The sequence below is a fragment of the Heterodontus francisci genome, chromosome 15 (genome assembly GCF_036365525.1).
Source record: "Heterodontus francisci isolate sHetFra1 chromosome 15, sHetFra1.hap1, whole genome shotgun sequence".
Classification (NCBI taxonomy): Eukaryota; Metazoa; Chordata; class Chondrichthyes; order Heterodontiformes; family Heterodontidae; genus Heterodontus; species Heterodontus francisci.
In genome coordinates this window covers 48,676,011-48,693,760 of record NC_090385.1, presented here as the reverse complement: position 1 = coordinate 48,693,760, position 17,750 = coordinate 48,676,011, and the positions used below count along the sequence as shown (strand labels likewise).

Genomic DNA, 17,750 nt, shown 5'->3' with positions numbered 1-17,750 from the left:
AGGCAGAAATGGAGACTTTGTGATAGAGAGGATATTGTACCATAAAGTTCAAATTCAAACAATCAAGATTAGAAAAATGTTCAGTACTATTCAATTACATGGCTTTGCTCTTCTAGAATGAGCAGATTATTCAGTGGCTTAAAAGAGAAATTGCTGGACATTGATAGCAGATTAACAGAGTAAGACCTACTAAAAAGGTATTTCGTGAAAGTGGGAATCTGCAGAGGCAAAAGGAGATATTGAATAGATGAATAGACTGATGTGTTACACAAATAATATAAACTTTAAAGAAAAAACAAACTAAAACGACAGCACAGGAAGAGACAATGATGTGCCATCCCTGCAAGATGAGGGAGTTTCAAGTACCAGGTATTGACTCAGGCAAATATAGCTGTCGGAAATGTCACCAACTCACTTTGCTTGAGCTAAAAGTCACAACTTAAGAAGGAGACGGAAACAATCAGGGAGGGAGAACAGTTGTTGGAGCAAAAGTTTGAAAGAGCAGTAACACTTACAAATAAAAAGCAGGGAAGAACACTTCCAAGTTCAGAGTATGCGGAGAAACTCAGCTCTCAAACAAATTTGAAACTCTAGCTTTCTGGGGCTGGGGGATGCGAATGAAAACTCTTGACAGGGTCAAATAATTCTCATGACACCAAACCACAGATGCCTTTGGAAGAAGGTTGGTGCAGTGAGGAGATTAGCAACACAGTCAGAAAAAGAATCACAGAATAGTATAGCACAGCAAAAAAGGAGGCCATTCAGCCCATTGAGTCTGTGCCAGCTCTTTTGAAAAGCAATACAGTTAGTCACACTCGCCACTCTTGCCCCTTATTGCTGAAAATTTTGCTCCTTCAAGTATTTATCAAATTCCCTTTTGAAGGCTACTACTGAATCTGTATCCTCCACCGTATTAAACAGTGCATTCCAAATCTGAACTCATTGCGTAAAAAAGCTTTTCCTCATGTCACCGCTGGTTCTTTTGCCAAACACCTTAAATCTGTGCCCTCAATTGTCGAACCTTCAGCCACTGAAAACAATTTCTCTTTATTTAGTCTATGTAAACCCTTCATGATTTTAAGCACCTCTATCAAATCTTTTCTTTGCCTTCTCTGGTCAAAGGAGAACAACCCCAGCTTTTCCAGTATACCCACATAGTTGTAATCCCTCATCCCTGGAATCATTATAGTAAATCTCTTTTGTCCCCTTTGTAAAGCCTTCGTATCCGACCTAAGTGGGATGCTCAGAATTGGACACAGTACTCTAGCTGGGGCCAAACAGGTTTAGCATTATTTCCTAGCTTTTGTAATCAATGTCTCTATTTATAAAGTATAAATTTGTTGCTTTCCCTTACCCTGGCATTCTTGCGAATTGTCCTGATGAGTGCAAGACAAAAAGCTTTGACAAAATGTCTCTGTTTTCAGCAATACTCAAGATTGGAAAGATTATGCAAGGAGGAGGAGAGCAGTTTTTGTATTCATGTGAAAACCAATGATGTAGGTCAAGAAAGGCTTGAATTTTAGCAAGGTGAATTTAGGAAATTAGAAAACAAATTTAACAGGACTTCATGGGTGGAAATGTCAGGATTACCTCCCTAACTATGCATTAGAATATTGAAGGACAGATAATACAGGAAACACCACAGCTTTAGCCAAGCATTGGTTAAGAGGGATTCCATTTTGTTGGCATTGGAATACTTCTGGGCAGACAAGCTATTCCACAAGGATAGGCTACATCTAAACAGGTAGGGTTCTAATGTACTGACAAAATGGCTAAACAAGGAAGTGACAAAGTATTAAAACTAGGAATGGAGGGCTGAGTAAATAAAACCAACCAGGTTCAGCGAACAGTGAAGGGAGAAATAAAAACAAGAAATGCTGGAAATACTCAGCAGGTCTGACAGCATCTGTGGAGAGAGCAGAGTTTAAAAAGAGCAGCAGCAGCGGGAAAGAAGGAGACTGAGTGAGACCAGCAGTGTTTAAAAAGAGCAGCGACATCGTGCCTGAGTTTTGAAAAAAAAAGCCAACAGTGACATCACAGGAGAGCTGCAAGGTGATTGGTTGGTGAGTAGCAGCTGTTAGGATATCTTAAAAAAAGGGGGTAAGTTTTTTTTGTTGAAAATAAAACCTCTGGTGATAAGGTGAGTACTACTAAAATGTTTTTTTTTAAAAAAGGACTTTAAATTGGAGTGGGTAGAACAAGGCCCCTAGTATAATTCTGTTTTTTTTCATGTCTGTGCTTGCTGCTGTTCAATCTTCAGTCCGTGATAGGGGATTCTGTCGTAAAGGGTGCAGATAGGCATTTCTGTGGCCACAAACAAGACTCCAGGATGGTATGTTGCCTCCCTGGTGCTAGGGTCAAGGATATCTCGGAGCGGCTGCAGGACATTCTGACGGGACGGTGAGCAGCCAGAGGTCGTGGTCCATATTGGTACCAACGACATAGGCAGGAAAAGAGATGAGGTCCTGCAAAGTGAATATAGGGAGTTAGGCAGAAGGTTAAAAAGCAGGACCTCTAGGGTTGTAATTTCAGGATTACTCCCTGTGCCACGTGCTAGTGAGGGTAGGAATAGGAGGATTAGGCAAATGCTGAAGAGCTGGTGTAGGCGGGAGGGCTTCAGCTACTTGGATCATTGGGATCTCTTCTGGTGCAAATGTGACCTGGACAAGAAGGACGGGTTGCATCTAAACTGGAGGGGGACCAATATCCTTGCAGGGAGGTTTGCTAGCATTACTCGGGAGGGTTTAAACTTGTCTTGCAGGGGGGTGGGATCCAAAGTAGTAGTCTCTCAGATGAGATAGTTGAGGCAAATGTCGAGGTTAAAGCAAGCAAGTCCAGTAGGCAGGCTGGGCAGGGGCAGGACAGGGAGCGTGGAAGGTCTGGTAGGCTAAACTGCATTTACTTTAATGCAAGAAGCCTTACAGGTAAGGCAGATTAACTCAGAGCATGGATCGGTACATGGGATTGTGATATTATAGCTATTAAGGAAATGTGGTTATGGGATGGGCAGGACTGGCAGCTCAATGTTCCAGGGTACCGATCTTTCCGGCGTGACAGAGGTGGAGGGAAGAGGAGGGGGAGTTGCACTATTGATTAGGGAGGACATCACGGCAGTACTTAGAGAGGATATTCCGTGGGGAATGTCCAGCGAGGCCATATGGGTAGAACTTAGAAATAAGAAAGGGGTGATCACTTTGATGGAATTATGGATAGTTTTCTGAAGCAGTATGTGGATGGCCCCACTAGAGAAAGGGCTACGCTCGACCTCCTCTTAGGAAATGAGAATGGGCAGGTGGTTGATGTGTCAGTGGGGGAGCACTTTGGGACCAGTGACCATAACTCTATTAGCTTCAAGATATGGAAAAGGATAGGACTGGTCCTCAGGTTGAAGTCCTAAATTGGGGGAAGGCTAATTTCGATGGCATCAGATAGGAACTCTCAAAAGTTGAATGGGAGAGGCTGTTTACAGGCAAAGTGACGTCTGGCAAGTGGGAGGCTTTCAAAAGTGAGATAGGCAGAGTTCAGGGCCAGCATGTTCCTGTTAGATGGAAGGGCAAGGCTGGCAAGTTTAGGGAACCTTGGTTGACGAAGGATACTGAGGGTCTGGTCAGGACAAAGAAGGAGGCATATGTTAGGTATAGGCAGCTGGGATCAAGCGAGTCCCTCGAGGAGTATAGGGGATGTAGGACTACACTTAAGGAGGAAATTAGGAGGGTGAAAAAGGGCCATGAGATTTCCCTGGCAGATAAGATAAAGGAGAATCCTAAAAGATTCTATAAGTATATTAAGAGTAAACGGGTAGCTAGGGAGAGAGTAGGTCCCCTTAAGGATCAGTGTGGCAATCTATGTGTGGAGCCACGGGAAATGGGCGAGATCTTAAATGAATACTTCTCGTCCGTATTTACCGTGGAGAAGCTAGTGAGTTCAAGGGACAGAACACAGATATCCTGGAGCATATCAATATGACAAAGGAGGAGGTGTTGGAGGTTTTGAAGTGCATTAAGGTAGATAAATCCCCAGGGCCTGACCAGGTGTATCCTAGGATGCTATGGGAAGCAAGAGAGGAGATTGCTGCGGACCTGGCAGAGTTTTTGTATCATCGTTAGCCAGGGGTGAGGTACCGGAAGACTGGAGGATAGCTAATGTTGTGCCTTTATTTAAGGAGGACAGCAGGGATAAACCAGGGAACTACAGGCTGGTGAGCCTTACATCAGTGGTGGGAAAGTTATTGGAAGGGATTCTGAGAGACAGGATTTATATGCATCTGGAAAGGCATGGTCTGATTAGGGATAGTCAGCATGGCTTTGTGTGTGGGAAATCATGTCTCACGAATTTGTTTGAGTTTTTTGAGGTGACCAAGACGATTGACGTAGTCTACATGGACTTTAGCAAGGCCTTTGACAAGGTCCCGCATGGTAGGCTGGTCCAGAAGGTTCGAACACATGGGATCCAGGGTGAGGTAGCAAATTGGATACAAAATTGGCTTGGTGATAGGAGGCAGAGGGTGGTGGTGGAGGAGGGTTGTTTTTCAGATTGGAGGCCGGTGACCAGTGGTGTGCCGCAGGGATCGGTGCTGGGCCCTCTGTTGTTTGTCATATATATTAATGACTTGGATGTGAATATAAGGGGCATGATTAGTAAGTTTGCAGATAACTCCAAAATTAGTGGTATAGTGGACAGTGAAGAAGGTTGTCTAAGGTTACAACAGGATATAGATCAACTGGGAAAGTGGGCAAGGGAGTGGCAAATGGAATTTAACGCAGACAAGTGTGAAGTAATGCATTTTGGGAAGTTAAACCAGGGCAGGACATATACAGTGAATGGTCGGGCCCTGGGGAGTGTTGTTGAGCAGAGAGACCTTGGGGTGCAAGTACATAGTTCCCTGAAAGTGGCAACACAGGTAGACAGGGTGGTGAAGAAGGTGTACGGCATGCTTGCCTTCATCGGCCGAGGCATTGAGTACAAGAGTTGGGACGTCATGTTACAGTTGTACATACGTTGGTTAGGCCGTATTTGGAGTACTGTGTGCAGTTCTGGTCGCCGCACTACAGGAAAGATGTGATTAAGCTCGAGAGGATGCAGAAAAGATTCACAAGGATGTTGCCTAGTTTGGAGGGCTTGAGTTAAAAAGAGAGATTGGATAGGCTGTGTCTGTTTTCCCTGGAGTGAAGGAGGCTGAGAGGGGACATGATAGAGGTATATAAAATTATGAGAGGCATAAATAGGGTAGATAGCCAGAGTCTGTTTCCCATGGTAGGGGTGACTAAAACTAGAGGGCATAGATTTAAGGTGAGAGGGAGGAGGTTTAAAGGGGATCAAAGGGGTAAATTTTTCACACAAAGAATAGTGGGTATCTGGAATAAGCTGCCTGAGCAAGTGGTGGAGGCAGGAACAGTAGCAACATTTAAGAGGCATCTGGACAGGTACTTGAATGAGCAAGGCATAGAGGGATATAGAATTAATGCAGGCAGGTGGGATTAGTATAGATAGGCATTATGGTCGGCATGGACGCGGTGGGCCGAAGGGCCTGTTTCTATGCTGTACGACTCTATGACTATGAGTTAATGTTTCAGGTCAGTGAACCTTCTTCAGAACTAGCAGATATTAGAAATGTGAAAGGTTTTAAGCAAGTAAAGCAGGGGTGGGGCAAGAGATAACAAAGGAGAAGGTGTAGATAGGACAAGGTCAGAGAATAACCGACCAGAAGGTCACGGAGCAAAGGCAAACAATATGTTAACGGTGTGTTGAAGGACAAAGCATTAGTACAGGTCTCCCTTCAATCAGGGAACTTAGTCCCTCCTTTTAATTTATTATTAGTTTCAACAATCATATCGCCTGAAAGAGGAAGCAACAGAGGATTTTACATTGGAACAGTAATGGTGGGAGAACTGTGGACAGAAAGAGTGATGCAGATCAAACTCATTTAAATTGGTGGTCGTGCTTCAGCACAGGCTACATACCTAAATAGTTCTAATCTCAAAATTTCAGAATGTGGTACATATTGCACTCTAGGAGTGCGACAAAGGCTTCCATTATTTTGCAATCTTAAGTAAAACTGGCAGTTCTCCAGAGGCAACAAAAATGCTGTAGATGCGGGAAATCTGAACAAAGGTGAAACACTCAGCAGCATCATATTCCACCGTGAGCTGGACGGCGACCACGAGCGCTGCGTCAGCCTGGAGGACGCCGACATCGAGGAGGCCGTGTAGGCTGTGGGCTGGCCGCACACCAGGGTCGCGACCCCTGCCGGACGCCTCCTCCCTCTGCACCCCCTTCCCCCAACCCCCTCCTCCCTTGCACCCCCTTCGCTCCCCCGTCCCAGGTCCCACCTCGCATCCCCTTCCCCCCCTCTCTCCATGAAATCACACAGCTTACTTGTTAGGGCCCCTGCTCAGGGATGGGAGCTAACAACCCCACTGTCTTGTGGGCGTCTCGTGAGAGACCAAGGCTAAGGGAGTAAACCCTAACAGAAAATCCGGAGCGGAACCTCGAAGGTGGTCATGCCTCACCTTTGACATGTTTCTGGCAGTTCCTGCAGCCATACAGGTGCCAAGCACCATGTTCTGCACTCCATTGGACCCCACTAGGAAGGCCGAGAGGGGGGTTTTGACGCTTGGGCAACTCGCAACCTCCATACATCCGCCCAGGCATGCGCCATGCAGAGGTCACTCCACAGTCGCCTCACAGCGACCAAAACAACACGGAAGGCAGCAGTTACGGGTTATAAGTCCAGCTCAATTGGCGTAGAGATTGGGCACCATGGGTTGCCTTTGTCAGTGGGAGAGGTCATCGCATCTCACTGGACGGCTACCAACCGCCTCAAACCGGGCAGCCCCCGGTCAGTAAGGTTCTGTCCCGCCACAGTCATAGAGTCATAGAGAGATACAACACTGAAACAGGCCCTTCGGCCCACCGAGGCTGTGCCGACCAACAACCACCCATTTATACTAATCCGACATTAATCCCATATTCCCTACCACATGAAGGATGAATGAGAATGGACAGACTGCTGGAGTTGTGTACCTATCACAACCTCTGCGTTCTTTCATACTAAACCCTGTCACCAGGTTTCATGGAGGCACCCAGGATCACGTCATTGGCACCAGCTGGACCTCATTGTCACAAGGCGAGCCTCGATAAACAGTGTCCAAATCACACGCAGCTTCCAGAGTGCAGACTGCGACACTGACCACTCCCTGGTGTGCAGCATAGTTAGACTCAAAGAAGCTATATCACTCCAAGCAGAAGGGCCGCCCGCACATCAACACTAACAGAATTTCTTATCCACAACTGTTACATAAGTTTCTAAATTCACTTGAAAAAACCCTTCAAAACACTCCTACAGGGGATGCAAAGACCAAGTGGGCCCACATCAGAAACACCATCTGTGACTCAGCGATGACCACCTGTGGCAAACGTGAGAAGCAGAATGCAGACTGGTTTCAATCTCACTTTGAAGAGCTGGAACCTGTCATAGTCGCTAAGCACATTGCACTGTTGAACTACAATAAAGCCCCAGTGAGTTAACATCCGTAGCACTTAAAAGTAGCCAGAAGCGCTGCACAAAGAACAGCCAGGCGCTGTGCAAATGACTACTGGCAACACCTATGCAGTCGTATTCAGCTGGCCTCCGACACTGGAAACATCGGAGGAATGTATGATGGCATTAAGAGAGCTTTTGGGCCAACCATCAAGTAGATCGCCCCCCCCCCCCTCCCCAAGTCTAAATCAGGGGACACAATCACTGACCAATGCAAGCAAATGGACCGCTGGGTGGAGCACTACCTAGAACTGTACTCTAGGGAAAATATTGTCACAGAGACCGCCCTCAATGCAGCCCAATCTCTGCCAGTCATGGATGAGCTGGACGAACAGCCAACAAAATCGGAACTCAGTGATGCCATTGATTCTCTAGCCAGTGGAAAAGCTCCCGATAAGGACACGGCATTACCCCTGAAATAATCAAGAATGCCAAGCCTGCTATACTCTTAGCACTCCATGAACTGCTTTGCCTGTGCTGGGATGAGGGAGCAGTACCACAGGACATGCGCGATGCCAATATCATCACCCTCTATAAGAACAAGGGTGACCGCGGTGACTGCAACAACTACCGTGGAATCTCCCTGTTCAGCATAGTGGGGAAAGTCTTCGCTCGAGTCGTTTTAAACAGACTCCAGAAGCTGGCTGAGCATGTCTACCCTGAAGCACAGTGTGGCTTTCGAGCAGAGATCCACCATTGACATGCTATTCTCCCTTCACCAGCTACAGCAGAAATGCCGCAAACAGATGTCCCTCTATGTTGCTTTCATAGATCTCACCAAAGCCTTTGACCTCGTCAGCAGGCGTGGTCCCTTCAGACTACTAGCAAAGATCGGATGTCCAAAGCTACTAAGTATCATCACCTCATTCCATGACAATATGAAAGGCACAATTCAGCGTGGTGGTGCCTCATCAGACCCCTTTCCTATCCTGAGTGGCGTGAAACAGGGCTGTGTTCTCGCACCTACACTGTTTGGGATCTTCTTCTCCCTGCTGCTCTCACATGCGTTCAAGTCTTCAGAAGAAGGAATTTTCCTCCACACAAGATCAGATGGCAGGTTGTTCAACCTTGTCCGTCTTAGAGCGAAGACCAAAGTACGGAAGGTCCTCATCAGGGAACTCCTCTTTGCTGACGATGCTGCATTAACATCCCACACAGAAGAGTGTCTGCAGAGACTCATCGACAGGATTGTGGCTGCCTGCAACGAATTTGGCCTAACCATCAGCCTCAAGAAAACGAACACCATGGGACAGGATGTCAGAAATGCTCCATCAATATCGGCAACCACGCTCTTGAAGTGGTTCAAGAGTTCACCTACCTAGGCACAACTATCACCAGTAACCTGTATCTCGATGCAGAAATCAACAAGCGCATGGGAAAGGCGTCCGCTGCTATGTCCAGACTGGCCAAGAGTGTGTGGGAAAATGGCGTACTGACATGGAACACAAAAGTCCGAGTGTATCAAGCCTGTGTCCTCAGTACCTTGCTCTTTGGCAGCGAGGCCTGGACAACGTACATCAGCCAAGAGCGACGTCTCAATTCATTCCATCTTTGCTGCTTCCGGAGAATCCTTGGCATCAGGTGGCAGGACCGTATCTCCAACACAGAAGTCCTCGAGGCGGCCAACATCCCCAGCATATACACCCTACAAAGCCAACGGTGCTTGAGATGGCTTGGCCATGTGAGTTGCATGGAAGATGGCAGGATCTCCAAGGACGCATTGTACAGCGAGCTCGTCACTGGCACCAGCCGCCCATGTCTCCGCTTTAAAGACATCCGCAAATGCGACATGAAGTCCTGTGACACTCACCACAAGTCGTCGGAGTCGGTTGCCAGTGATCGCCAGAACTGGCGGACAGCCATAAAGGCGGGGCTAAAGAGTGGCGAGTCAAAGAGACTTAGTTGTTGGCAGGAAAAGAGACAAGTGTAAGAAGAGAGCCAACTGTGTAACAGCCCCGACAACCAGTTTTATCTGCAGCTCCTGTGGAAGAGTCTGTCACTCTAGAATTGGCCTTTATAGCCACTCCAGGCGCTGCTTCACAAACCACTGACCACCTCAAGGCGCTTACCCATTGTCTCTCGAGACAAGGAGGCCGAAGAGAAGAGAGTACAGATAAGGTGTTAATGGACTGTTAACACCCATTTGTATTAATGCTTTGTCTTTCAACACACCATTAACATAATGTTTGCCTTTGCTCCATGATCTTCTGGTCGGTTGTTCTCTGTGACATTGTCCTTTCTACACCTTCTCCTTTGTTATCTCATGCCCCACCCCTGCATTACTTGCTTAAAACCTTTCACATTTCTAATATCTGCCAGTCCTAAAGAAGGGTCATTGACCTGAAATGTTAACTCTGCTTCTCTCTCCACAGATGCTACCAGACCTGCTGAGTATTTCCAGCATTTGTTTTTATTTCACATTTCCACAGTATTTTTCTTTTATTTTAGTGAAGGGAGAAATATTTATTCAGAAAACAATTTAGCAAGAGAAATACAAAGTAGAGGGAAAAGAATCAAATCGATTGGTTAAAAATGGGGAAGACAGTGAAGTAAAGCTAAGGGTTAGCTTAGACAAAATTAAAATGGGGAGGAGTATCATCCAAAAAAAGTGCAAAAGGCTCAAAATGTATTTATTGCAATGTGCAGACTGTGGGGTATAAACCAGGGGAAATGGAAGCAATTATTTTACAGGATAATTTAGACTTAATAGAATTAGCAGAAACCTGGCTGCAAACTAGACAAGAATAGAAAAGAAACATATCAGGGTACAATGCATTTAGCAGGCAGAGAAAAGAAAATGAAAGCAGACTGGCAATATTGATAAAGGATGTAGACAAGGAAGGAACACAGAGAGTCAATATAGTTACAGTTCAAAGTAGGGGTATATTCAGCTGGCCTCCGACACCGGAAACATCAGAGGAATGTATGATGGCATTAAGAGAGCTTTTGGGCCAACCATCAAGAAGATCACCCCCCTCAAGTCTAAATCAGGGGACATGGTCACTGACCAATGCAATGTAGAGCTGGAGCAGATTACAGAGATAGGGAGGGGCCAGGCCAAGGAGGGGTTTGCAGGCAAGGATTTTAAAACTGAGGCATGGATTAACTGGGTGCCAGTGTAGGTCAGTGAGCACAGGATCGATGGGTGAACGGGACTTGGAGCAAGATAGGACATGAAAAGGGCAGTTTTGCATGACCTCAAGTTTCCGAAGGACAGAATGTGGGAGGCCAGATAGCAGTGTATTGGAACAATCAAATCTGGGAGGCAGCAAAGGCATGGATAAGGATTTTAACGGATAAGGAAGAAATTTTCTAGAAATTATATTTCATTGTTCTATTGAGCACAGATATGCACCAGAGAACTGGAGAGTGATCAATGTAGTACCAATTTTATAGGGAACATAGTGAATCCGTGTAATAACAGGCTAATTAAATTTGTCTTTTTTAATGAGTCTTTAATTCAGGATGAAATTACAAGGTATCTAGATAAGGAGAAAACAGAAGTAGCCTGCAAAGATTTCAAAAGGGACAATCGTACTTGACACAGAATTTTTTGAGGGGGAAAGAGACAAAGTAGATGGAGGAAATGCGTAGATGTAGTATACATGGACTTTAGGACACTTGTCGAATATATTTGCCACTAAACACATGTAGCTGATTGGAAAATCAGATGTGGCTAATTACATTTTTGTTCAGCCAATAAAAAGTGAGTAACATACACCGTCATTGGGCATGTGATCTCACAAACATACACACGTGCTTGAACCTTTGTGTGCATTGGTTGGTAAAATGAAAAGCAGCGTTCAAAATATGTGCGATATATTTCATTCGTTACTGTTTATTGACTATCTGCTAAAACAGTGTGACTTCACCAGCATGGAAGCACCAGCAACACTGCATGGAAAGGGGAACTGACATAGTGGCTAGTTCAACCAATTAGAACAATCACTCCCAGCCAGAAGAAAGCAAGCCCAAACAATAACAAGCAGCTCTAATGGGGCACATCATGCCAAAGGGAAAGCTGCATTCAACCACGTTTTGAATGGCATGTCTGATGTCTCTCATTGAGAGAGACAATATTCTCAGCAATCACTCTGATGAAGTCAACTTGTGCACAAAAACGTGGTGCGTCTGATAATATTCATGCTAAAAATACAAACTTTGATGAAATAGAAAACAGCAAAGTTCTCTCTGACTGGTTTAGTAAGAAATATACACTTGAGGTAACAACCTGTATTGTATGTAAGGCATTTTCTACTAAAATTAATGTGTAGGGCAAATCAATGATTTCTATTTCAACAATACTGCTTTCGGAAAGCTTTTGACAAGGTACCATACGAGGGATTACTAGAGAAGTTTAAGGAGCGTGGAATTAGCTAAATAGCAGCAAAATAGATTTTAAAAATGGTTAGGAAGGAGACAAAAGCAAGTAGAAGTTAAGGGCAGTTTTTCCAGAGTGATTAGAAGTGAATAATGGTGTCCCATCGGGTTTTAGAAAACCAAAGGAAGTTACAAATACATACTAATAAGCCATGCTTTGGTATGTTGTTAAAACGATGGAATTCAATAATTCAAAGGTGATGCATTTTGTTCAAAATCAACAGCAATAATTATACTATAAACGGAAATAGGCTTGGTGCTGTGGAAGAGCAGAAGAACTTGGGGTATAGGTTCACAGGACATTAAAAAGACAGCACCTCAGATCAATATTGCTGTGTTAAAAAAAACTAATGGCATTCTAGATTTTATTGCAAGAGACATTGAATATAAAGAGAAAACGATGAACCTATATAAAACTTGATTTACCTTACTTTATGCAATATTGGGCTCTGCACTACAGGAAGGAATATTGAGGCCTTACAGACAATACAAGGCAGATTCACTAGGGTGCTGCCTGGCATGAGGAAGGATAAATACATAGAAAGACTTAAATAGTGTCTTGTTTTCTGGTTTAGAGGGTTTAAAATTATGAAAGGATGGAACAGGGCAGACCGTCTCCAGTAATTGAAGTCAAGATATTCAATAGCTCTTGCAATAAAATCTAGCTGGATAGTCACCATCAGGATTACAAATTGCTACTTCCTGTGGAAGCATACACAAGCATGAATCAGCACAAGTTTGCTTGACCACGGAGAGCAGCCAAGCCCCAACCTGTCCAGTCAACAGCCATGCACACACTTTCCAGCAAGTGATACTGAATAACAATCAGGGGCAGAATATCAGCTGTTTTTCTAATCCACGGGCCAATAGCCAATTGCAACTTGTTGCCCACACTCAAATTGGCTAACTCAACATATACCAGAATTCAAATTAGGGACCATTTGGTCTGTGTATTAGTGCTACATAAAGTAGTAGTGTCTTTTTTTCACCAAGACATCAGGCTACCAAGATATCACTTAACTTACTTGTGACTGTCACTGGTGCCATTTCTTGTTTCTGAAATTAAAGTCACCAAGGAAGCATTCAGCACTAATTCAAGTATATGTATTCTATATTCCTAATAATAGCATGAATAGTATTACTAACAGTACATTTCTCCAATAGCATGTCACATCAAGCATTAATCCTCAACTGTTAGAGGAGTATGTGCATAGTTACAGAAAGTACATAAAAATAACATCCAATTTGAAGATGGTCCCTTCAGTGTTTGAAGGCTGAAGAAGTTTTCTTCCTGAAACCATTGAAACATTGGAGGACACCTGGGATTTTCCATTCTCATTAAGAAATACAGCAAATGCAGCTAAGAACTTGGAATATCTCTGTGAAATCAATGTCATAGGATGTGCTGCAGGAGATGCAATACTCACCTATACATAATGTAGCATAGCTGATTCAGGTTTACTGATTCCAAACTCAATAATGCTGGGTAGAAGATACCAGCAGGTGGCAAAAACACCAGAGGTAGACTGTATTTCAAGTACATATCAGATACCTGAGGACAACAGCATAAAACTGCATAATGTTAAGCATTTCCATAATAAAAGTGGCAAGTTTCCCCGAAGCAAAGCAAGAGCAGTGATATCTTTGAGGAACATCAGCATAGTTATTGAGAGCCAATTAAAAACAACTTTCATTCAGATAGTGCCTTTCAAGGCCAATATCCCAATAATTGTAATTTAGCATCCTCCATAAACTTTAGCTCATCTAACCTCTGTTGCCAATATCCTATTCCACACCAAGTCCCACTTACCCATCGTCACTGATCTACCCTGACTCCTGGTACTGCAACACTACAAGTTTTAAATTATTACATTTAAATTCCTCCATAGCCTTACATCCCTCCCTCTCTTATCTCTATAACCTTTGCCAGCCTTAACTCACACTGAACTCTTTATTCTTCTGACTCCAGCTTCGTAGAAACACAGAATGATACATCATAGGAGCAATGTTCCCTCTAATTTTACTCTGTTGCTGTGCGAATGTCTTTGTAAACATGTTAAAGGGTATGTTAGTTTTGTGGACTCTTGTTTGTTTCACCGAACGGTATGTTGTGGATTACCGCACAGCTTAGAAGAAACACTGCACAGGAGGCCATCTGGCCCATTGTGCATGTGCTGACTCTTTGATAGATGCTCTTTCCCCAAAGCCTGTAATTTATTTCCCTTCAAGTATTTATCGAATTCTCTTTTGCATGTGTAAAACAAGCTGTGCCGTGACTTGAATGGGTCAGTGACATGGCAAAAGATTACTCAAAATAGAAAAAATGTCTTGCATTTCTTGAGCACCTTTCACAACCACAGGATATCCTAAAGTACTTTACAGCCAATGAAGTACTTTTAAAGTGTAGTCACCGTTGTAATGTATGAAATTTGCACACAACAAGCTCCAACAAACAGAAACAAGACAATGACCAGATAATCTGGTTTTGAGATGTTGATTGAGAGGCAAATATTGACCAGGCACTGGGGATAACTCCCCTGCTTTTCTTCAAAATAGTGCCCTGGAATTTTTACACCCACCAGAGAGTGCAGATGGGGCCATGGTTCAATGTCTCATTTGAAATAAGGCACCTCAGACAATGCAGCACTTTCTCAGTACTGCACTGGAGTGGCATCCTTGATTTTTGCACTCAAGTCTTGGAGTGGGGGCTTGAACGTACAACCTTCTGACTCAGAGGCAAGAGTGCTACCAATTCAGCCACAGCTGACACTACAAAATTTAATATGATCACTAAGAGAGTTGTAAACATATTTTACACAGAGGATGGCTGCAATGTGGGATTCTTTGCGACAGTTCTTTAAGCATAATATGCAAATCCATTTAAAAGGGAAGAGGAACATGGAACGTTGAGGGGAGTGGGCAAGCGTCTGGGATTAGACTAGGTAACTTGTGGAAACACATCAGTGCAGACCTGATGGACTAAATGCCTGTTTTGATGTTTAACATTCTATGATACTACAGACTGCAATTATTACTCGAATATCAGCATATGTTACTGGAGATTCCAAATGAACTGTGCACAAACAACTATACCATCTTGTGGCAGTAAATATACACTACACTTTCTTTCTTTTGGGCCTCCTTATCTCGAGAGACAATGGATACGCGCCTGGAGGTGGTCAGTGGTTTGTGAAGCAGCGCCTGGAGTGGCTATAAAGGCCAATTCTGGAGTGACAGGCTCTTCCACAGGTGCTGCAGAGAAATTTGTTTGTTGGGGCTGTTGCACAGTTGGCTCTCCCCTTGCGCCTCTGTCTTTTTTCCTGCCAACTACTAAGTCTCTTCGACTCGCCACAATTTAGCCCTGTCTTTATGGCTGCCCGCCAGCTCTGGCGAATGCTGGCAACTGACTCCCACGACTTGTGATCAATGTCACACGATTTCATGTCGCGTTTGCAGACGTCTTTATAACGGAGACATGGACGGCCGGTGGGTCTGATACCAGTGGCGAGCTCGCTGTACAATGTGTCTTTGGGGATCCTGCCATCTTCCATGCGGCTCACATGGCCAAGCCACTACACTACAATTCACAAATGTGTTAAAAAAAATCAGAAAAAAAGCAGATGACCACCCCCGCGCCCCCCCCCCCCCCCACCAAGTCAATGGAATTTTCAGTCCTGGGTACGTCTACCCATAATCCCATTTTTAAACAAAAGATTCTATTGTGATCACTGTACAAAAGATGGCAATTCAAGGCTATCAAATATTTTTAAATTACTCAACCTCAATACAATTTTATCTCTCCTGCCATTGGTTTTATCACTTCCTGAATTAGTCTAGTCTTAATTAAGAATGTCACCAATTCAAAATTTTCTGTATTTACTTTAACACTAAATTTTGACTTTGCCATGTCACTTGCATTTTGATTCAAGTCATTTAAAAATTAATTTTAAGCACAAAAAATGACTGCATTATCAGATATATATAGCAAGGATGAAGTATACTGTCAATGCGGACAAGAGAGATTTTTTTTTAAAGTCTTGAATAAATTGGCTTATGCTCCAGGAAAATCTCTGCTGTATGGTGATTTAGTTGACCAGTGAACAGAGATACGACAAATTGACCCATCTCCAGATTTCATGGGGGTGGAGAGAGGAGATAGGGATTCAAATATCAACCAAGATTCCAGTTATTACACGTTGTGTACCAATGGCCACTCAAATTGTATTTCATTTATCTGGACTGATTAATAATCTAACACTCAAAACAGTTTCTAAGCACTATTCAGTCTCTCTCACCGTCTCATAGAAATTGAGTATGAAATGCAACAGCAGACTGTTGTAAGCCTCCATCTGTAGTGCTACCATTGAAATTCTTGCACTAAATTCCACAAGTTCAGAAATAGAACTCACTAATCCAGAAAGGGACACGTTCCTGAAAGTATAAACATATTTAAATAAGATTCAGTGAAAGTTTTCTCTTAGACTGCTTTATTATTCACACCAATTCAAAGCCAAAAGGTTAAAGGAGAGCTGAAGAAAGACAGCTCTGGTAAATAAAAGCAAAATACTGCGGATGCTGGAAATCTGAAACAAAAACAAGAAATGCTGGAATCACTCAGCAGGTCTGGCAGCATCTGTGGAACGAGAAGCAGAGTTAACGTTTCGGGTCAGTGACCCTTCTTCGGAACTCCAGTTCCGAAGAAGGGTCACTGACCCGAAACGTTAACTCTGCTTCTCTTTCCACAGATGCTGCCAGACCTGCTGAGTGATTCCAGCATTTCTTGTTTTTGTTACAGCTCTGGTAAAGTTTCTTTGGGAAGTACATTGCAGCTGAGTGTTAGTTTACTTAGCTCAATACCATGGAGTGGGGGTGGGGGGAATGGGCAGCCAGAGATTTGCATCCGAATCTGATCAGTTCACAATTTGAGCCGTTGAAGGCAGCAAAACGAGGCTCTTTCTCAGCAGGGAGGGGTTAAATCAAAGGAAAATCGTATCTGGCCTAGAAGAGTTGAGACCAGCGACAGAAAACAGCTGTGCCCTTGTTCTCTCAGCTACAGAAGTACAATTCCAGGCAGATTATTAAAAAGACTAACAATTACAGGAAAATCTAGCAAAACATACCGTCTTTAAAAAAAAAGCTAAACAATTTCTTCGTGAATGCACAGCATGTAGAACGTGAGTAAATAGTTCTCTGAATCCTGCAACTGGTTCAAAATACCCCAACTTTTATATGACAAAAATAGGTAAATTACTTAACACCACTGTAGCAGTCACTATTCAAATGAAGTTCATTCCCACTAGGCTAATCAGAGAACTATAGAAGGTCACAGCTCAGCTGGAAGCAGTTGGCCTATTATGTCTGAGTCAGCTCTTTGCTAGACCAACCCAAAACTAATTCCACTGAAATGCTTACTCAACTAATGCTGTTCCATTCTCTACTTCAAATATTTGACCACTTTTTCCTTAAAATATGCTATTACCTCTAACTCAGCTACTAAAAAAGTCAATTTTCCCAACATTTCCTCTATTTTAGAGATAATAAAAAAAATGAGTTGAAAATCATTGATTGACATGCACATCTGTTTGAGATGCACTTCTGTACTGTGATTGCTCCCATCCCACAATGTGCAACTCCAACCCCCTCAAGTGTCATGATCAGAGGAGACAACCTGCACAGGAGGCAATGAACTCAAAGAAAGAAGGCTTTTGAGTCCAATTCGGAAGGCTGTGAAGGCTTTATAGAAGGTGCAGAAATGATTTACGAGAATGCTGCCAGGGATGAGACACTTCAGTTCCTTGGATAGACTGGCAAAGCTGGGACTGTTCTCCTC

At 43.7% G+C, this 17,750-nt stretch overlaps 1 protein-coding gene and 1 long non-coding RNA gene across 3 annotated transcripts in view; one reads left to right on the top strand and one right to left on the bottom strand.

Moving 5' to 3' along the window:
• The window catches only part of cenpi (centromere protein I), a 148,617-nt gene that overhangs the window by 23,383 nt on the left and 107,484 nt on the right, over positions 1 to 17,750 (bottom strand). The window contains exons 15-16 of one of the 2 annotated variants that reach the window (XM_068047499.1): positions 16,216 to 16,351; positions 13,348 to 13,472 (exon numbers count right to left, since the gene is read on the bottom strand). In XM_068047499.1, the coding sequence (XP_067903600.1) occupies positions 13,348 to 13,472; positions 16,216 to 16,351 (261 nt within the window). The remainder of the gene's footprint in view (positions 1 to 13,347; positions 13,473 to 16,215; positions 16,352 to 17,750) is intronic. The other variant, XM_068047500.1, reaches the window with a different exon arrangement.
• The window catches only part of LOC137377641 (uncharacterized), an 82,867-nt gene that overhangs the window by 42,289 nt on the left and 22,828 nt on the right, over positions 1 to 17,750 (top strand). The gene's annotated exons all lie outside the window — the stretch shown is intronic.